Here is a 27,487-nt window from a genome sequence, read left to right on the forward strand (position 1 = left end):
CTAGTAGAAAGACTGGAGATGCTTCAATTTACCCAACTAGTCAAAGGCCCCACTCATTCTTAAGGCCATCTACTGGACCCTATTTTTTCAAATAGTTCTGATCTCCTCGTTAAAGACCCTATTTCAGTACCTTGGACTGATCATTTTTTAATATCATTTTCCTGGATAATACAGGATGGATTCCTTCCAACCAAAAAAATCAGCAAGTTTGTACGGACCTGGTCGAAACTGCCCATAAAACCTTGGGTGACTATCTTGGAAGATTCTGTTCCCAATTTGGAAACTGTTCCTGTCACCGTGAATGAAAACGTTGTCAATTGGCTTGAGTCATCACATGACAAGATTTTACTGAAAAAATTGACTCATAACAAACCCGGATCTAACCAAAATGCCTGGTTACGCCCAAACTTGGGGAGCTTAGACAATCCAGTAAAAAGCTGGAAAGAATGTGGAGGAAACATCCCTCTGAAATCAATCAAAACAAGTATCAAGAGGCTATAAAGATCAATAAAATAGAAATAAAGGCAGACAAAGCGCTCAATTATGAGGAAAAACTCACGTTGTCGACAACCTGTCCACATGAAATTTTCCGCATTGTAAAATCTCTCTTTACCCCGCGCCTCCCATCACCTTTGCAAACCCCCCCCAACTAGTGTAATGATATGGCAGAATTCTTTTTTAATAAAATACAAATGATCTATAGCTATTTCCCCCAAGTGATGGCTCCACAGACATCACAGTTACTTGACGAGACAGTCCAATATGGAGACCAGCTACTGGAGATCATTCCTCCTTTAAACATAGCCTCCCTCCAAGGACTTCTCAGCCAACTTAAGTCTGGAGCACCATCAGACGTTGCTCCCCCTAATATTTTAAATCCAATCACCGATACTATATCCCCGGTTGTTCTAAATGTGATAAAATGCTTCTCTAGCAACGGGAATAGTGCTGTTTCAATGGAAAGAGGCTGTGGTTAGAGCACTTTTTTTAAAAAGCAACCTTGACCCTGATATATTGGCCAACTATCATCCTATCTCGTTACTACCAGAAATTGGTAAACTAGCGGAAAAGCATGTAAATTTGACTCTATTCTCATTTCTTGAAGGCAACTCTCATCTCCATCCGTCACAGAATGGATTTAGACCACAACAAGGTACATAAACTGCACTTATGATAGCAGTGGAAGAACTAAGGACAATTTTAGATGGAGGGGGCTTGCGCTGCATTTATTTTGTTAGATCTCAGCGCAGCCTTCGACACTATGAACCACCAGTTGCTGGTTCAAAGACTCAAAGACTGAATAGGATAAGAGTGGTTGGAACAGCACTAAAATGGCTACAATCCTTCCTAGAGGATAGATCTTTTGCCGTCCTCGAAGAAGGAATCACTTCCAAGCGAATGCCTTTTAGGTATGGGGTCCCTCAGGGTTCTTCCCTGAGCCCCACCCTATTTAATCTCTACATGAGCTCGCTAGCAGACAGTCACGCCTTTTGGTATTTAGATTATTACCTACGCTGACGATACCCAATTGGTGGTTGCTCTCAATCAGCAAGAGAACAAAGGCTCGAAACTAGCTTTATGCCTTGAAAAGGTGTCAAGCTGGATGGACGACTCTTATCCTAAAGCTAAATGGAGCTAAGACTGAGCTTATGTTCCTGGGTAACTTCACCTCGATGACTATAGGATCCTTTTGGCCTAGCTGTCTGGGGACACCTCCCTCCCCAAAGGACTGTACTAAGAGTCTAGGACTAGGTGTATGGTTAGACTATAGGCTAGGTTTAAAAAAACAAGGAAGTAAGTTTGTTGTTTTGGGAGTTTAAGAATGTTAAGGAAGATCCTCCCCCTGCTACCTTTCTCAGCCAGAAGGCTATTGGTCCAAACTATGATTTTATCACACCTGGACTACGCTAACGCCCTATGTCTAGGAGCACCACTTACAACAATAAAGAAATTACAGATAGTGCAAAACTCTGCTGCACGTCTGCTCTTAAACACTCCCAAATGCCTTTCAGCAAAACCTGCACTGTCAACACTACACTGGCTACCCATCCAAGAAAGAGTCCAATTTAAGGCTGTGTGTCATGCAAAAGGCACTCTCAGGCAAAGGCCCTTCCACTATCAGAGACATTCACCCTTATCGTCCCACGAGATCTCTCAGGGCAGACAATAATCAACTGGAGGTAGTCCCAACATAAGAAGAACACAAAGCGGGGGATGTCGCTTTTCATTTAACGCTGCAAAGCTGTGGAACCACCTACCCACTAATATTCGCCTGGATACCAACCACTTGACCTTCCGAAAGCAACTTAAATCTTTTCTGTTTCCCTAAACTACTTGTAGTTGGAACTGTTACGTTACCAGCGCTGGGCTGCTCTCAAGTAGCCATGCGCTTTAGAAATGCCTTTCCATTCCATTCCATTTGGTACACTCCTCCTAGAGCGCTTCGATCCTCTAAAGCCAAGTATATTGTCGTTGCCAAATTCAAATGAGCCTCTTGAGGAGGCAGAAGCTTCATAACCTGGAACTATGGAACTCTCTTTCTTTATATCTGAAAGAAAGCTCAGATCTCCTCTCCTTCAGAAAAGCTGTGAAAACATGTCTCTTCCGTTAACCTAGCCTGGCTCTTTTGTCATGACGTTATACAGTACCAGAGCCAAAACGCCCTTGGGCAATCCAGCATTATTTATATTTCATTTAATTTCCGCCCACATTTCTAGGTGTAGCGTCTACCACTTACCCAATAAATAGCATTAGCTATTATAACTGTTTGCCTTAAAAAAAATCATGGATACATATGTTCCAAAATGAATCTAGAAATCTGTATTTTGCAGACATGGTTTCCAGTTGCTTATCGGGACTGCTAGTTTATTAAATGGTGTATGAAAGATTGCTGCTGTGTTTACTTAAAGCAGCTCTAAAAGTAGTATTATAAGGGGGGCATTGGAAGCAAATGGAAGTCACACTGGAAAAAATAGATGATGAATAATCAAATCGTCCTGGTGTTGTATACCTTGCGGGTTTGACCAGTTCCTTGTTTGTAATCGGTTATAGAAGGGAAACATCAGGATTGAACATGGCATGAAAGATCTTTTTTTTTCTTTCAGGTTTTACTGTCAGTGTCATGTTTACCCTCAGTGGGGGAGTTGGCAAAAGGCCATTTGACCTCTATACCAGTGCGTTTTTAAGTAAAATACCTACTTGCTGTTTATTACCTGCTGGGTAGTTGAGGCCGAGTAAGTAAATCTTAGGAGATCAAAGTTCTGATAACGCTTCTTTAAACTGTTTAACCCAACCATATCATTGTTTCTCCCTGTGCCTTAATTCATGTACCTGTCAAAACTGGGGAATGCTCAACCAGGGCTTATCCCCTCAATAATGGGCAGAACAAAAAGAGCCACATAATATATACATTTATGAAGTGCAACCTCAACGAATACATAATGGTAAATCTGTTCTCTTTATTCCAATTCCAGACATTTTACGCTGCCCTTAATAGACATTAGCAGACTCTCTCAACACCAATGAGCAGCTCGATGCGTGCATTTGCTTGTCAGTCTAATAAAATGTATCAAAATCTGTTACATTTTTGCACTGTTGTTCCACGCACAGAGAATCTTTAAAAAATAAAGTACATGTTTATTCTTTTTGTCAGGGTCTAACGATTCAGTCCAGCCAGGCGATCAGCAATGCCAGGAGATTAGGCTGGGCACTCACTGAATGTCCCGGCGGCATCATTGAAACCTTGGCACCAGGAGGGTATAAATTCTTGCTGGAAAACAAGGAGCAGCCAAAGTCTGGTAAGATATAGATGCCAGTGGTTGGGGAGTAGGCAAGGTAACGTTTAGATTATATGTCCTAAGCTGCTTCTAAATTATGGCTTAGTTTGGTCGCAATAACACTAGATATCAGCCTGCCACTGAAAAGTTATTCTGACTGATTAATTCCTGGCAGGTGGTAAAAGGTTTTGGGCAGATGCTTAGTAGGAATATATAAAACACTAGTTGTCAAAGAGTACCAGTAGTGTGTTGACCAGACCAGTGAGGAGAGAGATCCCCTACTCCCACCTCTTACGGGGCCAGCGAAGAAAGAGCACCTTGGCTATCTGTATGTACTTTCATTTGGTTTTCAGACAAATAGGGCTAACCAGCACCACCCTGTCTCCTCTCCGGCCGCCTAACGATTAATTATGTTGGAACTATCCTTTTGCTCTGCTTGATAAGTGTTCTATCAGGGCTTTCCTTGTGTAGTCAACTATACTGGCTCCATATAAGCATACTTGAATGGCTTTTTCTTAGACTATATTTGATAGACGTATTCCTGAGAACTATTTGATGGACCTATCCTGTTGTGCAATTGGATGGCATATTTTGTAGCAAATCAAAATGACTCTATTCTCTTGCTTAGGTTTGGCTGTATTTTAGGAACCAATGTAAAAGTATATTCCCTGGCACTGTATCAGTAGATAATTCACTCACAAGAGTTTGATCTGCGTGTTTGTTGCCACTGTATAATGGGCATGTTTAATGGAACAAGAACCATGACACATTTTTGCCCCTGGTGTGTTTTGTCTGTCGGCTTATGAGGCTCTTGGTTTGTGACCCTCCTAGTTTAACACAGCATGGTGGTTATAGGCTGCTACAAGCGCTTAACAAGCGCTACTTGATAACTAGTATGCTCATGTGCATCTGTAGTACAAAATGGGCATGAGTATGAATAGTATTCTTTCTTATTGGTACCAATGCCATTTTTCTTATTTGCTTATGCACCGCTAGTTTGATTTAATCTTTGTTTCCTATTAATCTCACAGATTTTTTTGTGTCTCCCTACTTCATTGGCCTGTATTCTCCCATCCTGCACGCTAAATTGAGAGGTTTGTGTTATAATCTCAATGGTGCACTTGTAAGCAATTGACACCCTGAACCCAGGATCTACTGTAGAAACAGAAGTGCGAAGTGCAGGTGCTGAAAAGAACAAAGTGCAGTATTTGCCTTCAAAACTCCTGCCATTAATATCTACAAACTCCTCATTGTAAATTTTCCAGATCCAGTGCAAAAAGTAACCTTAGCAGTGTCAGAGCTGCAGAAGTCCTTGAACTACTGGTCCGGTGTTTTGGGAATGAAAGTATATGATCACGATAAAGAGAAGAAAAGGGCTGTACTTGGATACGCTGATAATCAGGTTAGTTGTGATATGGCATTTAATGATTCTTTCATAGTCTTTTATATCTGTTACATATAAAATGATCTTGGTAAAGAAAAAACAAAAAGGGAGGGGTTGCGATAGGATTATAACCATGTTCGCTTGAGTCTGCTGGTGATATTGCACTGTGAAAAGTCAGATCTCTTACTTCTTTCTGAACTTGTAACAGTCTTATTATTTCTTCACCATTTGTTGAAGAAATTCAAAAGATTTTTTCTTTGACATGAAAGAACACATCCTGAGCTTTTCCAGCCACCAGCGGGGAATGCACAGAAGTGATTTCGAGGAAAAAGATGTAACGAAGAGAAGAAGAATATTTCTGAAATTCCATTCCCAAAAGAGTACCATGATAATAGAAGGTGCTCTAACTCTCACAGAGGGCCTTGCAGTTTGCATGGTTTGACCAATGCACAGTGTAGTGAATGAAGTTAGAAAGATATATATTTATTTTGAATATTTTGTCAACTTAATCCGAATGGCCGAGTGTCTGCTATTGCTGTAATCTTGTCCTCATGCAGCACAGGCATTGATCAGTGAAACATTTTGTGGCGGGATGATTTTGACAGCCAGAAGTAAATTCTGAGAGAGAATCTGAAGATGCAGCAAGGTGAAGAACACAGAAGTCTGGAGGGAGAAGAGTAGGTCCCTGAAATCCCTGAAGATAGATTGGAGTTTTGGTGAGGACCTGCTCTCTGACACAGGAGAGAGGCAGGGAACGTGGCTGAGTTTGGTTACAAAAGGAGGCAGTAGAAGCGCTGAGGAACAAAAGAGGTACACATAGGTCTGCCCCTATGCGGTTACTCGGGAGACACAACAGTTCTGTGCTAATTTAAAGAAGAGGAAGGGGCTGCAAGGAATTAAACTTAAAAGTCAAAGTTGTAGTTAGTAGTTCAGCATGGGTTGATCTGTTTGAGAGTTTGAGAGGCGGCTTATCCTACTATGCATCAGCACACAGCACTGTGTAAGTTTCTTTCTCGATGGTTCCATCCTTTTTATTCCACGTGCTTATAAAAGACTATGGATTGCCTTAATCGATAGTAACCAGCTCCCTCTGCTTAAACCCACTCCCTGCAGTCTGAAACACATAGAGTAAAATGCATTCCCTGTTCACTGAAATTGTTCTTGTGATTTATGAGATGGACCTACCCTGTTCTTCCTCATCTCTGCCTCAGTGGTTTCCTTGGAAGTTTGTAGGAAGCAGCAACCTGTACCCTGATCAACCCATTTATAGCAAATTGGAACATTTGAATAAAGAGAATGGACAATGTCCTGCACCCCTCCTTAGTTAAACTTGGGGAGAGCTTTGCCATTACTCAATATGTACTACCTACCTTTACCCTGTTATGTCAGTTCCATTAGTTGTTAGCAAAAGTTTACACTTTTGTCACTTTGAACCTATGCGGATGTGCATCATGGACAGCAGCATCACTGAGTCTTTGAACACACTTCGCCACTACTCCGTAAGCCTGTATAGATGGACCACTTTAAAAAAATAAAGGGTAGAGAATCTGTGCTATTCAGTATTAAGTGCAACCAAGTTACAAGTTGTGACTGTTAGTTTTAAGGCACGTGGTACCTTCCCCCCGTGACTTCTAATTTGTACATACCATCAGTATGGAAGATCCAGCATCTGGTTAAGACAAACCGAAATGCCAAATCTTTGAGTCACCACTCCATGCACCTCATTTCTTTGCCCCCAAACTAGGAAGGTTATTTAATCCAATAATGTGATCTAAATATGTCTTGATTTGTTCCTAGTGTAAAGTAGAGCTACAGGACATCGGTACATCAGTGGATCATGGAACAGCTTTCGGAAGAATCGCCATCTCCTGCCCGAAGGATGAGGTAGGTCTCCCCTGACTTCTTGACTCTCAGAAACATTCGGCTTTAGATGCTGTGCCACAGTCCGGTACAATTAACTAACTATCTTTTTCCAGATGGAGTTTGCAAGGGTGTTCTTAAATTACAATGTCCAAGACATCAACCATTTTAGACTGTGTTTGAACTAGATTATCTGTGGCAATGTCGTAATACGGCAATGTAAAATGTGACTAGTTTTTCAACTCCAAATCGGAGCAATGTCACGGCCAGAGAAAGCAGGTATATTTCAAATCATTCTAACATGTGCTTTGCCCAGAATTCCTAAACACTCTTATGCGCGGTCTCATTTAAAATACCTGTGATTGCAACAGATTTATAGTTCAGAACCTTGAGAGTACCAGATATCAGATTTCTTTTAAGCTTGTTTCTGTGCCAGTATTACTAGATAACACAGACACTGATTTTATTACCTTATTATCCACTCTATTTTCTTTTTAAGTTACCAACCATCGAAGCAGAGATCAAAAAGAAGAACTACACGATATTGACTCCCCTGGTTAGTCTAGATACTCCTGGGAAAGCAACAGTACAAGTTGTGATTTTGGCTGACCCCGTAAGTATGATCAAAGGAAGAAATCTCAACGCTCACATGCACGTTTTATCTTGGTACTAGGACTATCCCCTGGCATATCCAACTCAGTGGCGTAGGAAGGGGGTGTGGTCAGTGCGGGCCACCTCGGGTGTCATCACTGAGGGGGGTGCCAAAATGGCAAAAATATGTGTTTTAAACACCTATTTTGCCATTTTTCAAGCCACGGGTGACAAGAAATCACTGAGGAGGGTGACAAAATGGCAAAAATATGTGTTTTAAACACATATTTTTGCCATTTTGTCAAGCTGGGGGAGTCAGGAACTTTTCCACAACGGGTACCACCTGACCTTGCTACGCCACTGATCCAACTCCACTTTTCATTTTCTTTGACAAGTGAAATGTTTGCCAGTCCTAAACTAATTGTACTGAACTAATAAAGCAGTTTTATTGACAAGGGGCTGTTACAAATGTAATATATAGACAATTACATGTGTTAAAATAACTCATGACATCTTTGTCTTTGTAGAAATGCTGCATGGAGTTTACATCAACATCTTTATGTAGAGTTCTTACAGTGCTTGATAACAAAATCTAGGCTGCATATAGGAGCGTTGATGTGACATGAAAGTGCATCTGTTACGTGGTGTATCTTAGACTGAGGTTAAAGTGTACGTCCATTTGATTTTGAAAGAGAAGAGGCAGAGATCAGTGGTAGAAGATTGCAAATTTGAGTATGCTCATAGTAAAGACAGATCTTGGTACAAGGTTTCAAGAGGCATGGCAGTTAATTGAATGAAACGTTGTTTTAAGAGAATAAATCAACCATCTCTGTGCATTATTCAACCTTTAACGTGTCACTTGTAGAACCCTGTATTGATATCCAAATCAAATAGTAGGTAAACAATTATTCCTTCAAACAATATCATATTGCCAGATATTCTCATTTGTAAGGGGCAGAATGTTCTAGACATTATGTCCTTTTATGCAATTCCGTCCAAATTTCTCCTTTGCTCTGTGCTAAGACCTGTATGTTAAAACAGTGCACTCCCAACCACCATTTTGTGTTCACAAGCCAGTGAAACCAGCCTCCCCGCCACCCCTTACCCACCCCACCCCCCAGCAACAGGAATTTTTTTTACCTCAGAGGGTGCTTCTGTGACCTGTTTAACTGTGTTTGCTAGGCCCTGTGCACTTCGTCTTTTGGTCAGCAGAGGGATTACGTTTTATTCAAACAGTATTGTTAGATTTCAAGTTAGTGAGGCCCTTACCTGCTGAAGTCCAAAGTGTGGATTGGGCCTGTCTGTCTCCTGGGAGATTCTGAACAGGAGAAGCAGCTGCCCATCCCCCACCCCCAGGCCAGCACACCATTGGCTATTCAGCTAACAGGCAAGTCTGAGTCCTTCTCTCACACCTGCCCAGGCCCCTTAAGGCCTTGCTGGGTACACTCCAAATCATTCTCCTCTATCTTGTGAGCTGCAGCTTACCTGTGCCCCAGATTGCAGTGAGTAGAGTCCAGGAAGTGGTAAGGAGACAGACTAGTGCTGTCTCTTCCCAAGACAAAAAGTTGTTTAAAAAACGATTTTCACTTTCTGTTTTTACTGTCTTTGCCTGTGGGTATTACAGTTAAACATTGTACTTTTAGCCTGCCTGTAATTGCATATTTGATCACCTGTGTTGTGTTTTAAACTTGTGGTTTTCCCTGCTCATGATTGCCTCCATTAAGCGTGTTGAATTGTGGGATTTACAGTCCAACCTCTGCAGTTTGTCTCTCTCATTCCTTGGTGACAATTCTCTTTTCCCTCCAAATTTTTCGTTTGCTCTGTGCTAAAACCTGTATGTTAAAACAGTGCACTCCCAGCCACCATTTTGTGTTCACACGCCAGTGAAACCCTGTTGCTATCCCCATCCCCACCCACCCCTCATCCCCCTCACACCCCACCCCCCAGCAACAGGGATTTTCTACATCAGAGGGTGCTTCTGTAAGCTGTTTAAACTGTGTTTACTAGGGCCTGTGCACTTCATTTTTTGGCCAGCAGAGTGAGTACAGTTTTTTTCAAACAGTATTATTAGATTTCAAGTTACTGAGGCCCTTACCTGCTGAAGTCCAAAGTGTGGATTGAGCCTGTCTGTCTCCTAGGAGATTCTGAACAGGAGAAGCAGCTTCCAACTCCCTGGCCAGCAAACGTGTCTGAGGTCGCTTGGACCTTATATGGTCTGCTAGTGGTTGGTACATATCTACACTGATTGGTGGTTGTATCTGGTGTATTGGATTAGGGTTAATGTCCTAATTGGATTGGTATTTGAGGGTTCTGATTGGTTTCTGGGTCTGGATTCAATCATTGTAGGGGTGGGACTAGGGCTAGGGTTAGGATTTCTATTGGAAGTAGGGACGAGGGCTTCCTATGTTATTGGTTGTTGGGAGTAGGGTGGGACTAGGGCTAGGGTTAGACCTTTAATTGGAAGTAGCGATTAGGGCTTCTGGTGTGATTGGTTGCTGGACTGGGTGTGGGACTTAGAGTAAGGTTAGGATTTCTATTGAAAGTAGGGACTAGGGCTACCTGTGCCATTGGTTGCATGGACATGTTTTGGGACTACTGGTAGGGCTAGGGCTTTTATTGGACGTAGAGAGCAGGTTTTTGAACTGATTGGGTGCTTGGACTAGGGCTAAGATTGGCTGTAAGGTCCTGGTCTCCTATTGGTTCTAGATTTTAGGGCTAGTGTTGTGATTGGATAGTGTTAGGGGTAGGGTTCCTATTGTCTGAAGGGGTCACCTGATTACTAGGGCTATAAAAAAGGCCAGGGTTAGGGCACTCAGCCCGGATGTCGAGGCTAAGGACAGAGAGGACAAGGTAAGTTGCCTGTTTGAGCCTGTTCAGGGCAGAGAGGACAAGGGCAGTTTCCTGTTTGAGCCTGTTAAGGGAAGAGAGGACAAGGGCAGTCGCCTGTTTGAGCCTGTTCAGGGCAGAGAGGACAAGGGCAGTTGCCTGTTCGAGACTGGTCGGGAGTAGGGCCAAAAATGCTGCCCTTTTTCTCATTTAGCAATACCCAGCCCACACCTTCCACAAAGAAAGCAACACACTCACACCAAATGTACACCACGCACAACACTATGCACAGATTAATGTACCAGCATGCACCATAAACACAACCAAATCACATCTACACACCCTACTATCCCAACTACCACACATATCCACCATCACCTACAAACAGTACACAACTCTATCCTATACCACTAACCAATACACTTCTCACTAACACAACGCCAATCAACACCATACATAACTACATCCCATTCAGACACACTCTCCCTGTTGTAATTACACCTAGCAGACCACCTTTTTATCACTAATAAGCATATAATCATCCTTCCATCAGTTGTCCAACAAACACCCTCCTCTCCCCTCTTCCATAGTAACACTAACGCACAACACACACTGCACACCACCACACTTTGTAACTCTTGTAACAAACCAGTCTAAAATAAACACTTTCACCTCTCCTTCATTCCCTCCTACACACAACATACACTCTACTCATAAACACATCACCACCCCCTCTACGTCACAACCTCCTCTCACAAACAATACTACACAACCAAATCCATTGCATGAAACACATACATCAGCACCCTTTCTCACTACTCCTCGAAAGCAAAACATATCACACACACCAGCACAACAAGATCTCCAAAGCACAACACCTCATAATACTTACCATCACAAAATACAAACATATACCCACCTTTCAAACCACACAAAGGAACAAACTCCAATGCCAAGCTTTCACTCTTCCACCACACCTAACACAGATACAGTAATACAGCTGTGAGAAGTTGGCCTGATATTCAGTGCTCACTATTCTAGTGATCACTATGTATCAGTCCAAACAACCCTTATGGTGATTAGTTGTAAGTCAACCTTATAGACCAGCTATCCTAGTAGCGTGGATACGAGCAGTCTTCGGGCTAAACTCTAGGGGGCGTGTTAAGCCAGCTGTTATACCATCACATATACCCCTTGAACACCAAGTGAAAGGACACCACACAAGTGTTATGAAAATAAACAGTGTATTTATTTAGATCACAACAGCCCTGTACTCTTTATGAGGACAGGGTACTAAGCACACAACAAAACTCTTACGAAAATACTTTAAGTTGCACAATTTACACAAAAGCCCGAGGGGCACGAAAAACCATATACTATGGAAGTGGAATGCGAAATTACTAGCAGGTAAGTACTGGACTAATAGGCTTTGGAATCGCTAGGACTACGTTACTGAACCTTCAGATTACTAGTAGGAGGCCTAGGGGACTCGGGTGCAGAGTGTGCACTCTCACGCGGGATGCGGGACAAAGTCTATGGGAGCTAGTAAAAGCAAAGTTAGTGTTCTCGGGCGAACTCGATAAGGTAGGTTGAAAACAACAGTGGATCTGGACCCTTGGATAGTGAGGCTATGCTGGGGCACCGAAATGCTGAAGTTACCTAGCCCAGGGGCTGCAGCTGCATAGGTCTGAAAAGACGTCGGGAATCCTCGTTGTCGAACCAGGAGCCTGAAGAAAGAAGTTGCTGGCAGGCGACCAGTGAAGATAGTTCGAAGTGATCCAAGCCTGGATCGAAGATGGATGACACCTGAAAGCAGAGGGGACCAAGTTCGTGACCACTAGCCAGTGATCGGATGGCACCAGGAGGGCACCGGATGGTAGTCACCTCGACCAGGTGAGTGGGCGACGCTGGGCTCTGCAGTCTCACGGACCAGGAGGCGTTATCGGCGACCAGGATGGAGGTGCGAGCTGTCTCACGATGGTTGATGCTGTCGACGTCGCTGGACCCAGGATTGGGGCAACAAGTCTTGGCAAATTCAAGCCCACGCGGTGGACCTAAAATGGCGTCTGGAGTGGACCAGGAGCGTCCGGGGTGCTCCTCTTTTGGAAGGGAGCAAGGGCCAGTCTGGAGCAACCAGACCAGCAGTGGTGATGTCGTCGGTCGTCGTCGGGAAGGCCACAAGCCAGCGGGCTAGTAGCCAGGCAACGCAGTGGGCAGCCACAAAGCAGAAGGGCCCCACGCAGATCTCGTGGATGCTGGGGGGCTGGTCTTCGGTGCAGGAGCTGCTCAGGGTCGGGGCTTCTCGGACCCCGAAGCACTCACCAGAGGATCCCTCGGCGGTCGTGCTGGGTAGAAGTCGTGCAGTTCTGATGATGGCCGGTCCCTCGAGGTCTCGTCGCACCTACGGTTCTCAGCTTAGCTGTAGAGGTAGGTAGAGGTCAGAGGTGCCAGGGAAGCCGGGTCTCGTCGAGCTGGTCAGTCGGATTCCGGAGGAAGGACGTGCAGCAAACCGCAGAGTTCTTAGATGGTGCCTGCGGATGCAGGGTGACTACTCCTTAGTCACAAGGGAGAAATCTTGAGAAGAGTCGAGAGTTCCTTTTGTGGAAAGTAGTTTCTTGATTCAAAGATGATCTAATTTGGAAGGGTCCCTGCTCCTGCCTTTATCCTAAAGAAAGGGGTGGGTACGCGACTAGGTCCTGCCCTAGGGGTGGGACCAGGAAGGGGGGTGGTTACACCCCTCTCCCATGCCGGACTTTCCCCAGGCCAGGGGCTGGTGTGCCCCTGGAACTGGTTCTAGCCGGCAGATGCGTAGTGAGCACCGGGGTGCCACTTGCAGTCACCTTCCTGTAAAGCCCTGCCTACCCAGGATACACAAAACTCTGTCTGGGATGGTGCTAGCACCGCCCCTGACAGGAAACCCTTTGTCCAAGCTCCCCTCGCTGGAAGAACTCCCAGCTGCAGGGGGTCAGACTTGTGTCTGTGGTGGCAGCATCCATTTTGTGATGCTGAGGCTTGAGTTAACTTAACCGGGGTTCACAGTTACATACATGTCGTGTCCCTCTAGAAGGGTGGAATGCTAACCCGTCGCCAGAATTGGCGAGGGGTTAGTATTCCAATTCGTATGACACCTTACTCGACATGTTTTGATAAAGCGATACCAAAGATAGCATTTAACCGCGAGGATTATAATGCACTTAAGAGTATATGGTATGCGTTATCATGGAACTTGGGACTTAGGACTTGGTTCCGCAAGCTGCAAACGGTCTCAGCTCATGCCAGAGCACCATCTCACACGATTCCAAGCACTCTGCCTTCAGGATTGTCAAGGCCTGCCATAGGAGTGACTGATAGGAATCTGTGTGTCCATTTTTAGGGTTAGATATAGGTATACTATATCTAAAGCAAAGGGTGATTACACCACCTTGCCCCAGCTGTCGTGCAGCCAGTTGTGTCAGTTTTAGATGGCCAGCCAGGGGTGGCATAATACATGCTTCAGCCCCTGGTAGGCCCTGGGTACACCTATGCCCTGAGTTACAGGGTCTGATAAGGTGGCCCAGTACCAATTGGTAAATGCACCTAAGGTACACGTTGTAATTTAGTGAGAGAACAGCAAGGCTGTGGGTCTGATTGGCAGGCCCACAGCCAGAGAAAGTCGTAAACCAGTGAAACAAAAGCAAAAAATCTGGGTGATCATAGGATTGCAGACCCTACTCTCCTACATGACCCCCCTCCCCCCCCCAAACTTTGGGACAATTTTTATTTTTTATTTTATTTTCAAAGTTTTATATAGCGCGAACAAGATCTTCGCAGATATCAGAGCGCTTTACATAGAGGGATACATGAGGGAACATAGTCAAACAAATAAATCAATAGATCACACAGTATAAATAGGTGGCTGCAAAGCCAATCATGTGAGTAATAAGACAACTCCTACAAATAAGTAAAGGGGTCAAACATGTAGTACAGATCGGTGCAGGGTGTTAACAGAGTTCGAGATAATAGTTCAAGTGTATTTAGCCATGAGGATAGCTTTTACTTCTTTTTTAAAGAGTGTAGTGGAAGAGATAAGCCTGGTTTCGGGAGGGAGTGAGTTCCAAATCCTAGGCGCCATTCCTGAGAAGGAGCGCTTGTATGTTTTTTCCTTCCGGAATCTTCGAGGTTTCAGCAGAAGATTTTTTGTGCCTCTCGTGTTTCTAATTCCCCCAGAGATTGTCAATTTCTGAGCGAGGTAGCCGGGTGAGTTTAGGTGTACCGCCTTGTGTGTCATGCAGGCGATTTTCAGATGTATTCTGGCTTCAAAAGGCAGCCAATTCAGGGATTTCAAGTCAGGGGTAATGTGGGAGTGCTTTTTTGACCCAGTGATGAGTCTCGCTGCAGCATTTAGAGAAGCTCTTAGCGGTGCGGTTGTAGTTAGGGGGAGTCCGCAGAGGGCGGTGCTGCCGTATTCAATTCGTGGGATGACTAGTGCTTGTACTGCGGTTTGGAAGTCTTTGGCTGGGAGGTAGGGTTTAAGTTTCCTCAGAGTATTGATCTGGAAGTTCGCTCCCTTTGTTGCCTTGCTCATATGTTGCTGCATGTTGAGATTGGTGTCGAGTGTTATGCCTAAAGATTTTGCTGAGTCCACGATGGAGGGTTGGACATTGAGTGCGGTTAGGAGTTTAAGCCAAATTTGAGTGGTGGATATCTTCGCTGGAGGTGAGATCAGAAGGAACTCTGTTTTCAGGGCATTGAGTTTGAGGTGATTATCGGCAAGCCAGGATTGGGTGCATCTGATCGTTGAGTTCAGGAGCAGAATGTCATTGGGGATTGTAATTTGAGGCAAAGTTGGGTGTCATCGGCGTACATGTGAAAGTGTACATTGGATGCTTGTAGCAAGGTGGTGAGAGGTTCCATGACTAGGTTGAACAAAGTTGGGGATAGAGAGGATCCTTGGGGGACGCCTAGCGTTACAGGTATTGGCGAGGACATCAGGTTGTTGCTCTTGAATTTCTGCGACCTGTTGTGAAGAAAGGAAGTGAACCACTTGAGAACAGTTCCAGATAAACCCATTCTTGTGTTTAGTAGTTCTAGCAGATTCTCATGTTTAACGGTGTCGAATGCTGAAGAGAGATCAAGAAGGATGAGGAGGCAGGTGTCGTTTTGGTCTAGCATTTGAAGTGCGTCGTCAATTATGTGAGTCATAGCAGTTTATCCATATTGGGGTATCTTTCATAGATTCACATGCCTGAATCATTCCCCGTCGTCGAGGCGGGAGTCCCACGGTAAATTATATATATATATAGCAGTGCCTAAAAACCATTAGTAGTAGGCTAGAAAAGGATATAGGCCCAACTAGGCCCAAAACTTAGCAGCCTATCTACCTCATTATGTAAAAAGAACTGAAAATGCAGCCTCAGCCAATCAGCTAACCTCACCCTCTAGAACTTTCCCAGCCCAGGCAGTTCTCCTCAGATTTTCACCGCACTTCGTGTGTAAGGGAGTCTCCCTGAGTGCCTACTCAGTTTTTCTTCAAAATTTCTTCTATTCTCTCAAGATGTCTGAAAAGAAGGCCCTATTCAAGGCTTGTGGTTCCTGCTTCAAGAAGAGGGTACATGTGGACGACCAGCACTCTGATTGTATTTATTGTTTGCATCCTTCACATGTTGTGAAGGATTGCAGGATATGTCGAACCTTCCCTCCTAAGACCATCAGGGATAGAGAGGCAAGAGTTCTTTTGTGGCTGAAGTCGTCTGCCACAGATGACGAGGACAGAGCCTCTACCTCAAGTAAGAGAGCCAGTTCCAAAGAGAGGTGTTCTCCTGAGAGATTGAAAAAACCTAAATTCTCTCATAAACCCTCTGAGTCCACAAAGAGTGCTGCGTCAACAGAGTCTTCTACTGTGAGTACAGTCCGCACTAAAGCTGTCTCTTTGGTGTCTTCTCTCACTGTCACCACCTATTCTACGTCCTCTACTTCTTCAAGTACTGTTACCACCTCAGCAATTACTTCTCCTGTGATGTCCGTCATGGTTTCTTCTTCTGAAAAAAATCATCGAAGAAAAGCTCGTCGTCGACGAGTCTTCCGTTGACGACCAAATCACCATCTACGAAGCATTCGTCATCGCTTCCGTCGACGCTCTCGTCGACGGCTTCTCCGTCGACGAAGGTTTCCACTATCCAGTCGACGAAGATCCCGTCGACGAAGACCCCGTCGACGAAGACCCCGTCGACGAAGACCCCGTCGACGACGACCCCGTCGACGACGAGCCCGTCGACGAAGGTTTCAGCTCCATCGACGACAAGCTCGACGACGAAGAGTCCGTCGACGGATCCGTCTACTAGGACACCTTCAAAAAAGTCCTCGTCGACGATTACAACACCAATGACGATACCGTCGACGACAGTACCGGCAACTCACACATCTGTTTCACTTCTACCGTCGACAGCAGCGTTGGCATCTTTGAATGTGCCGTCTACGCATTTATTGCCCACATCTCCGGTAAGAGTACAGTATACCCATTTCCAGATGAAATCATTTCAGAGACAGAGTTACTCTCACTTGTCTCCCCTCTTGCCTTCGCATATTTTGGAAAACTACGTGGAGGCAGATTCTGATGATGAAGGGGATGATGACGAGCCTTTTGGAGTGGCCCATCACCCTTCCCAGTTACACATAAAATATCAAGAGGATGAAGATGATGATGAGGTTCATTACTATCAGGAAAATTTAGCTACTCCTTATCATCAGGAGCAACAACACGCAGAAGACACGACTCATCTTCCGTCTTTTCTAATTCATGATTTACAGGCCATGCTGGCTGATTATCGTCAGAGGTTTCCACCAACTCTGCCTACTCCAAATCCTGTGCCAGTAGACATGCCGATAAATTCCCCGCCACATCCTTCGCACTCTCCAAGGCAGGATGTTGACCCCGGGACTGGAGGTCATGATGTTGACGTCTCCTCTCCAGATGAGGATGAAAGAGAGGATGGGGAACTTCCGGATTCCACGCCTACGGAACCATGGAATGATTACATCATTCCTATGCCCTCTCCTAATTTGCCACAACATTCAGATTCTCCGCCAGAAGACATAGGAGGTTTTCATAACATCATGCACCGGGCAGCTGCTCGATTTGCAATTACAGTTTCGGTTGAGCAGACTGACTGTTTTCTTCATGATTTCAAAGAAGGGTATAGAAGGGTATCTAGATCTATCCCTATCATTGATTATATTTGGAAAGAAGAGATTAATATAATGAAGACGCCAGCTTCCATCCCGGCGGTTCTTCCAAGAGTCGACAAGAAGTACCGAGCGCCACCGGATACTCCTTCATGTTTGATTGGTCATCCACGTCCTGACTCAGTGATTTTACAAGCGGCTCAACAACGATCCAAGAATCCGGCAGCACCAATTTCAACACCTCCAGACAAAGAGGGCAGGAGATTGGATGCGATTGGGAAGAAGTTCTCAGCTAATGCCGCTGCTACTGTTAAGATTGCTAATTCTTTGGCAATTTTAGCACGTTATGACAGACAAATGTGGTCAGATCTGTCGGAATTCATCAACCTGGTTCCCGATGACCGTGTTGAAGAGGTCAGGAAGGTTGTCATGGAAGGCGAGCGGGCAGCTTCTGAGATTATCGATTGCGCCCTCAATGTCTCTAATACAGCCTTTAGACAATTGGCCGGGGCGGCAGTTCTCAGACGGCATGGATGGCTCAAGGCGACTTCTTTCAGACCTGAAGTCCAGACCAAAATACTTGACATGGCCTATGATGGCGAGTTATTGTTTGGCAAGCACATAGATGAAGCATTGCTTGCGATCAAAACGGATACTGATACGGCCAAATCGCTTGGTACACTACAGTATAAGCGAGGTTTTTTCAGAGGAGCAAGAGGCCGTGGTTTTTCTTCCAGAGGACATTATCAAAATCAGCAAAACTGCCAGTATCAACCTCAGAATAAGCCGTACTACCAACAGTCCTATCGGCAGTCATCGTCAGCGGGTTTCTCTCGTCAAGGAGGGAAACGACGTTCTAACTACCAGGGACGCGATTCAAATAAACGCCAGTGAGTTTTGCCGGACACCATCCTCCCTTCCTTCCCTCCCCGTGGGCGCCAAGATCTCCGCCTTTTATCAACAGTGGCGGAAGATAACTTCAGATCGGTGGGTTCTGGACATAGTCAAACACGGACACACTCTGGAGTTCTTGCAGAAACCTCCAACGTCACCGCCCAGGGGTCCCTCCCCTCCTCGTCTTCATTTGTTATACATGGAAGCCATGAAGATGCTACACAAAAATGCGATAGAAAAAGTTCCAACATCCCAGAAAAATCAGGGGTTTTACTCTCGCTTCTTCCTTGTGGAAAAGGTTTCAGGAGAGTGGCGTCCAATTTTGGATCTACGAAACTTAAACAAATATCTGAAAAAGCAGAGTTTCCGCATGGTGACGCTCACGGATGTCCTCAATTGCCTCATGGAAGGCGATTTCATGGCTTCCCTGGATATGGAAGACGCTTACTTCCACATTCCCATTCATCCAAACCACCGCAAGTTTCTGAGATTCACAGTGGCTGGTGTCCATTTTCAATTCAAGGTGCTCCCTTTCGGCCTGAAATCTGCACCGAGAATCTTTACCAAGACTCTAGTTCCGGTTGCAGCTGCGTTGAGGTCACAGGGAATCCAAGTATTCCCGTACCTCGACGATTGGTTAATAAAGAGTCCAACAAAAACTTCAACAAGGCAATCGGTCAAAAGTGCTCTATCAATGTTCTCGAATCTGGGCCTGACCCTCAACGTCAAAAAATCTCAACTGCAACCCAAACAAATTCTGACGTTCCTAGGAGCAGTACTGGACACTTCTCAGTGCAAGGCCTTCTTGACCCAAATTCGTCAGGACAAAATCACAAAGCTGGCAAGTCAAATACGGTCAAAAAAGTCTCTTTCGGTCCGACAGTTTGTTTCCCTGCTAGGGATGTGTTCCTCTGCACTCCATCTAGTTCCACTGGCTCGACTCAGAATGAGGCCTCTCCAAGAGGAATTGCATCGCCAGTGGCGGCAGATAGACGGATCTTTCGAGGACCGAATCAAGGTCACGCCCAAGATGAAACAAGCTCTTCTATGGTGGGCGGCAAAGAACAATTTGTCTCCGGGGCTCACTTTTCTTCAGACCCTACCGGAATTTACTCTGACGACAGATGCCTCCATGGAGGGTTGGGGAGGCCATCTCCAAGACCTTCAAGTGCAGGGACGGTGGTCCCATCAGTACAAGCACAAACACATCAACTGCCTCGAGTTGAGGGCCATTTTTCTGTCCTTGCGAGCCTTCCTGCCAAGAATTGCAGGCTCTGCAGTGCTGGTGCGCACAGACAACACCACCAGCATGTTTTACGTAAACAAGCAAGGGGGCACAAAATCTCTAGCCCTGTCTCTTCAAGCGCAGGAAATGTGGGAATGGTTACTCCATCACAAAATTTCCCTCAGAGCGGAGCATGTTCAGGGAATTCAGAATTCTCTGGCCGACGATCTCAGCAGATCGTTCACAGGATGTCACGAGTGGGAACTCGAACAACGCCAAGTGGAAACAATTTTCCAGCTCTGGGGCACACCAACACTGGACCTGTTTGCCACGCAACAGAACAGCAAATGCATATACTTTGCCAGCAGGTTCCACCAGCAAGGATCGAGAGGAAATGCCCTGTTGATGAGGTGGACCGGAATCTTTGCGTATGCCTTCCCACCGATTCCTCTCATCCCAAAGGTTCTACAGAAAATGAAGAGAGAGCGTTGCTCTCTAATCCGAATTGCTCCTCGCTGGCCGAGACAGTATTGGTTCCAGGAGCTTCTGATACTCTCCCATCAACCTCCACTGCGCCTCAAGCCGACACTTTCAATGCTGACAAGGGAGGAAGGACAAATACTTCATCCAGATCCTCAGTCGCTGCACTTGCACGCCTGGCTCCTGACTTCCTAGAGTTTAAGGACCTGGAGATTTCTCCAGACTGTAGAGCTGTTCTATCTCAGGCTCGTGCACAGTCTACCATCAGAACCTATCGCTTCAAATGGAAGAGATTCTGTTTATGGTGCGGAGAGCGTGACGTCCATCCACTACAGGCTCCTCCAGAGAAGATTCTGCCTTATCTGCTGTCTCTAGCCAGATCAGGTCTCGCTTTTTCTTCTATTAAAGTTCACCTTGCTGCCATATCCAGATTCAGAAAGAGTTACAACAAACCATCTTTGTGCTCTTCCTCTTTAATTAAACAGTTCCTTAAAGGATTATTTCGAGTTTTCCCTCCAGTGCGGCCTCCTCCTCCTGAGTGGGATCTCAATATTGTGTTATCTCAATTGCTGAAAAGGCCTTTTGAACCAATTCATAAATCAGAACTTAAATTCTTGACTTGGAAAGTGGCTATTTTGTTGGCCCTCACTTCAGCCCGGAGAGTAAGTGAGATACAAGCGTTCACTATATCGGAACCTATCCTACATTTTTCAAAAGATTGTGTGACACTTAGAACTCATCCTAAGTTTATTCCCAAAGTTCCGACCCAGTTTCACATCAATCAACCGGTGAAACTCAAAACTTTCTTTCCAGACCCCAAGACTCCAGCTGAAAGGATGCTGCATTCCTTGGATGTCCAAAGATGCCTCAAATTCTATTTACAAAAGACAAAAGATTTGCGCAAATCTACCCAACTGTTTGTAGCTTATGGCCAAGCTACACGTGGTCAGGCAGTGACGAAGGCAACTATAGCCAGATGGCTTTCCTCTGTCATTGTCTTCTGTCATGAGAAAGCGAACAAGCCCCTGACAAGAACGGTTAAGGCGCATTCCACCAGGATGATGTCAGCGTCTACAGCCCTATTTGCAGGGGTGACCCTGGAAAACATCTGCCGTGCTGCTACATGGAAAAGTGTGCATACTTTTACCAAGCACTATTGCCTGCAGCCGGTGCTACATGAAGATACGTCAGTGGGAGAAGCAGTGTTGCAGCATCTTCTTCACTGAGGTCAGCCTTTTATGGTTTTCTTGTTTCTATTGCTACATTTGTACTAAAATACTGTTTTAATGCTCTATATTTAGATATATATTATATGAAGGTATTGTCATGATTATGCATATGTACTGAAATATGTTCTTGCTCTAGTACCTTCCAGGTTGTGTGGGGATATATGGTTTGGATTGTCTCCCACCTTCCTCTACCGACAGTTATGGTTATTACTGCTTGCTATTCTGATTCAGGCATGTGAATCTATGAAAGATACCCCAATACTGGATAAGAAAACAAGTTACTTACCTGTAACTACAGTTATCCAGTATTGGTATCTTTCATAGATTCACATGCACCCACCCTCCTCCCCGGCTGGGCAGTTCTTATTATGGATACTACTTCTCACTTGTGCTGGGAAAATCTGAGGAGAACTGCCTGGGCTGGGAAGGTTCTAGAGGGTGAGGTTAGCTGATTGGCTGAGGCTGCATTTTCAGTTCTTTTTACATAATGAGGTAGATAGGCTGCTAAGTTTTGGGCCTAGTTGGGCCTATATCCTTTTCTAGCCTACTACTAATGGTTTTTAGGCACTGCTATATATATATAATTTACCGTGGGACTCTCGCCTCGACGACGGGGAATGATTCAGGCATGTGAATCTATGAAAGAGACCAATACTGGATAACTGTAGTTACAGGTAAGTAACTTGTTTTCTTCTGTGCTGTGTCCTGCTCGGAAGCCTGACTGGTGAGGGTTGAGGAGATCAAATTGCTCAATGTGTTTAGTCAATTGTAGTTGTGCGCATTTTTCCAGCAGTTTGGCGAGAGTGGGGATATTGGTGATGGGACGGTAATTGTTGAGATCAGAGAGGTCGGCTGTAGGTTTCTTTAGTAGAGGTGTGACCTGACCAACTTTGAGGGAGTCATGTATGCTTCCTTGTTGGAGAGAGCTGTTGATAATTTTAGTCCAGAGAGGGAGAAGCAAAGGGGTAAAGTCTTTTACTGCGGAGGCAGGGAGGGGGTCTGTGAGGTGATTGGATGGTTTCAGGGTGCTGAGCAGTTTGCCAATTTCTTCTTCCGAGTATGTGCCGAAGGTTGACCATGTAGCATTGTTTTTTGGTTCAGTGGGTGCTAGGCATTGGGGTTTGGAGTAGAGGCTTGCGTCAATGAGGAGATCGCTTTTTATTTTGTCAGTTTTTTGGATAAAGAAAGCAGCGAAGTCTTCACAGGAGGGTGCCTCACGCCCAGTGTTGAGTGGTTGGGGTTGCTCCTTGGATTGTGAATTGATTAGCTCAAACAGTTTTCTCTGGCGGTTTTTTGCTTGGTCGAGTTGGAGGTTGAAGAAGTCTGATTTTGAGCGTTTTATTTTCCTGAAGTAGGCGTTTCTCTTTTTCTTCAGATCTTTTAGGTGCATTGCAGAGGGGGCTGATCTCCAGGTACGCTCTGCCATTCGCATGTCTCGTCTATCCTCATTGAGACTCCCGTCGTACCATGGTTTGGAGATTTTAGTAGAGACTCTTTTTAGCTGCATAGGTGCAGCCTCATTAATTATAGAGGTCATAGCGTTGAGATAGTGGTCAGTCAGAGTTTGGACGTCCGTAGCGCCTGTCGGTGGCAGTAGGAGATTGCAACTGTTAGGGGGCAAAGAGCCTGGGTTGAGCTTTTTCGAGTCTCTTTTCCAGACTTTGGGCTTGGAGAGTTGAGCCGGGTTGACTTTGACTTTTTCATGGATAAAGAATGTGACAATATGATGATCTGACCAGTCACAGGGTTGGATGGACTCGAGTTGGATAGAGTCCTCTTTGGAGATGATCAGGTCGAGGGTAGAACCTTTCTCGTGGGTCGGGCTGTTGCATATTTGGGTGAGGTTAAGGGCATCGAGGAAACTTCATATTTTACTCTCCAAACTCTGAACACACCTGTACCAGAGAAATTCATTCTCATCTGAAATAACTGGCTTATCGGCCATTGCTTTCATGCAGCAGCCCTCCTGCAATAACTTTGTAATAAAAATCTTACTCTTCCATGGTACACCCTGCTGTATCATGGTCTTCTGTTCATTCGTATTCTAATGAAACCCATGTTTTTCTAAAGATCAATGTGGATAAATGGTGTGTTGAGTTCTCTTAACTACCTGCTTATAGTTGAACATATTGGATTTCCTAAATTATTGCACCTGTTTAACATTAGTGTTTGGCATTGGTACTTAAATTGGTACTTAAATTGTGCAAACCTACCTTAGGAGCAATGGACCACGAGCAAGATAGAAAGGAGAAACTAACTCTCTGAACCTGCAGAGGCTACTTTCTTTATTCAAAACCTTTTTACCCACTTTGGTTGGCTCTTAAACTGATCAGGAATGATAAAAGAAAGGAGTTACTGATGTGTCTGTCGTTTCTGCTGCTCCTCCTCTGACATCTGCAAAATTCCTTCCTTCCTTTCCCCAATAGATCATATCATCTCATTTACAGTGGATTCTCCCAACCAGATCATGAATCTAACCTTTATCTGCATCTATCTACAACAAATACCCAACTTTAACAGGATCTTCTTATGTTTGGGTAGAGGAGAATATATGATTTCCATACCTACTTCTTCACAATAATTAATTACAATGTGCAGAGTCCCAATATTTCTTTTCCTATTTTTTCTTTTCTTTTCCTTTTTTCTTTTTTAGATGATTGGATGTACCGTCTTATTTAAGCAGAGCTGTGGATGAATTTAGCACTGTTAGGTAATGAAATATCTTCTGGTTTTGAAATAGCTGAGGATTCATCTGCCTTGTTTTCTATAATGTTAAAACTACATGGTCCTCATTGGTTGTCTCTTTCTCTCAACTTCTTTTTTTTACTTTCAGCTTTGCCACTAAATGTAGCACTGCGTTTTTGTGGCACTGACATTGAAGCTTTGCTAGTACTCTTGCTTCTTAGGTTATTCAGTTCCCATTTCTGTTGCTTCAATACTAAACCATACTGTTTGCATCCAGATTTGGTAGTTTCTGTATGGCCATCTGTGTGTTCACATTCAAACTCTAGTTTTATCTGAAAAGTAAACATTTGTGTGCACTCTGCTACATTATGCAGTTTAAAGGTTCTGATTAGGTCAGGTATAAGTATATCTGGGATTTGTGTTTCCATTTTTGTAAATTATATCTTTAATAAAGAAACAGAATTCATAACTTACAGGCTCTCCGCGGTTTCCAGACTTGCCAGCAGGGCCGACGGAGCCATGGGGTCCAGGAGCACCAGCATGTCCAACACCTCCTGTATTGCCAGGATAACCACGCTCACCCTTGGAACCAGCCACTCCGTCACGGCCTGGTGGACCATCATTACCAGGGTTGCCATCGCGACCAGCTTATAAACTAACCTTGACCAGGTGAGTCTTCTTGTTCTAAGTGGAAATACCTGAAGAGCCCATCTGCATTGCCATGATCAGTGCCAGGTCTATGTTCCACTGTGAAGTCCATCCCCTGTAGGGAAATGGACCACAGAAGCAGTTTGGGGTTTTCATCCTTCATCTGATTTAGCCACAAGAGGGGCTTATGGTCGGTCTGAATCTTGAAATGAGTGCCAAACAAGTATGGCCTCCGTTTCTTCAGGGCCCAAACCACAGCAAAGGCCTCCCTCTCAATAGCTGACCAATTTTTCTCTCTGGGGGTCAGCCTTCTGCTTATAAAAGCAATGGGCTGGTCATTACCATCAAAATTCAGTTGAGATAGAACAGCTCCCACACCCAACTCAGAAGCATCTGTTTGGACAATGAATGGTCTGGAGTAGTCTGGACTCTTGAGGATAGGTGCTGTGCACATGGCCTGCTTTAGGTCATCGAATGCTTTTTGACAGCCTGCTGTCCACTGAACCTTTTTTGGCATTTTCTTACTTGTCAGTTCATTAAGTGGAGTCACAATTGATCCATAATTTCTGACAAACTTTCTGTAGTAACCAGTCAGGCCCAAGAAAGCTCGAACCTGAGTCTGGGTGGTTGGAGGAGCCCAGTCCCTGATTGACTGTATTTTGCTCTCCAGTGGCTGAACTTGGCCTCCACCTACAAGGTGGCCCAAGTATACAACCTGTGTCTGCCCTATCTGGCACTTTGTGGCCTTGATAGTGAGACCTGCTGCTTGCAGTGCCTCTAACACTTTCCTCAGGTGGACCAGGTGATCCTCCCAGGTGGAGCTAAAGACAGCTATATCATCAGGATATGCTGCACAGAAGTCTTCCAGCCCAGTGAGAACATGATTCACCAACCTTTGGAAGGTGGCAGGTGCATTTTTCAGACCAAAGGGCATTACCACAAATTGATAATGTCCACCAGGGGTTGAAAATGCTGTCTTGGGCTTGGCATCCTCAGCTAACCTGATTTGCCAATACCCAGCTGTCAGGTCAAATGTACTTAAGTAGTTGGCAGAAGCCAATCTATCTATAAGTTCATCTGCCCTTGGTATTGGGTGGGCATCAGTCTTAGTGACTGCATTGAGACCTCTGTAGTCTACGCAAAACCTCATCTCTTTTTTACCACCCTGGGTGTGAGGCTTTGGCACTAGAACTACTGGACTAGCCCAAGGGCTATCTGAGGGTTCAATGACTCCCAACTCCAACATTTTCTGCACTTCTGTTTTGATACAGTCTCTAACATGATCAGGCTGCCTGTAGATTTTACTCTTAACTGGCAAGCTGTCACCAGTGTCAACCTCATGGGTACACCAATTGGTTTGACTGGGTGTTAGAGAGAACATATGCCTGAAGGATTGAAGAACTTGTTTGCAATCCTTCTGTTGATGTTCAGAGAGGCTGCCACAAAAGACAACACCATCTACTGATCCATCATCAGGATTCTGAGTGAGCAGGTCTGGGAGAGGGTCACTCTCTTCCTCCTGTCCCTCATCTATGGCCATGAGCAAGCTCATGTCCTTCCTGTCGACATATGCTTTGAGCCTGTTAACATGGAGCACCCTGTGGGGGCTCCTGGGAGTTCCAAGGTCCACCAGGTAGGTGACCTCTCCCTTTTGCTCAAGAATTGTGTGGGGCCCAGACCATTTGTCTTTGAGTGCTGCTGGCGCCACTGGCTCCAACACCCACACCTTCTGTCCAGGCTGATACACAGTCAGGACAGCCTTTTGGTCATGCCAAGCTTTTTGGAGTTCTTGGCTGGCCTTAAGGTTTTCATATGCCTTCTCCATATACTCAGCCATCCTGGAGCGGAGACCAAGTACATAGTCCACTATGTTGGTTGCAGGCTTTTTGAGAGGTCTCTCCCATCCTTCACCAAACACAGGGGTCCCCTTACAGGATGCCCATACAAAAGTTCAAAAGGGCTGTAGCCAACCCCCTTTTGTGGGACCTCTCTGTAAGCAAACAGAAGGCAGGGTATCAGGACATCCCATCTACACCTGAGCTTTTCAGGTAGTCCATGAATCATCCCTTTTAGGGTCCTGTTGAACCTTTCAACAAGCCCATTGCATTGTGGATGATAGGGTGTATTGAACTTGTAGTTGATACCACATTCCTTCCACATAGCAGTTAAGTAGCTAGACATGAAGTTTGCACCTCTGTCAGAGACAACCTCCTTAGGGAAGCCCACTCTGGAGGAGAATACTCCAACTAGGGCTCTTGCCACAACAGGTGCTGTAGTGGTCCTAAGGGGAATAGCTTCAGGATACCTGGTGGCATGATCCACTACCACCAGTATAAACTTGTGCCCTGATGCTGTCTGGGGTTCCATTGGACCAACAATGTCAATCCCCACTCTTTCAAAGGGCACCCCCACCACAGGCATTGGTATAAGGGGGGCCTTTGTTGTGCCACCTGACTTACCACTGGCTTGGCAAGTGACACAGGAGCGACAAAACTCCTTGGTATCCTCATTCATGTGAGGCCAGTGAAAGTGTGAGACAAGTCTGTCCCAAGTCTTTGTCTGGCCTAAGTGTCCTGCTAAGGGAATCTCATGGGCCAAGGTAAGAAGGAAACCTCTCTGAGACAAGGGGATAACCAGCCTCCTGGCCATGCCAGGCTTGGGGTCTCTTGCCTCAGTGTACAGGAGTCCATCCTCCCAGTATACCTTGTGGGTACCTGTGGCGTTCCCA

The 27,487-nt window shown here is 45.1% G+C and overlaps 1 protein-coding gene across 2 annotated transcripts in view; it reads left to right on the forward strand.

Annotated features, from left to right (window-relative positions):
• Positions 1-27,487, forward strand: part of GLOD4 (glyoxalase domain containing 4) — a 151,035-nt gene that overhangs the window by 73,869 nt on the left and 49,679 nt on the right. For both annotated transcript variants that reach the window (XM_086954997.1, XM_086954998.1), the window contains exons 4-7: positions 3,653-3,797; positions 5,042-5,178; positions 6,958-7,044; positions 7,520-7,633. In XM_086954997.1, coding sequence (XP_086811123.1) covers positions 3,653-3,797; positions 5,042-5,178; positions 6,958-7,044; positions 7,520-7,633 — 483 coding nt within the window. The remainder of the gene's footprint in view (positions 1-3,652; positions 3,798-5,041; positions 5,179-6,957; positions 7,045-7,519; positions 7,634-27,487) is intronic.

This window comes from Lissotriton vulgaris, chromosome 2_1 (assembly GCF_964263255.1).
Source record: "Lissotriton vulgaris chromosome 2_1, aLisVul1.2, whole genome shotgun sequence".
Lineage (NCBI taxonomy): Eukaryota > Metazoa > Chordata > Amphibia > Caudata > Salamandridae > Lissotriton > Lissotriton vulgaris.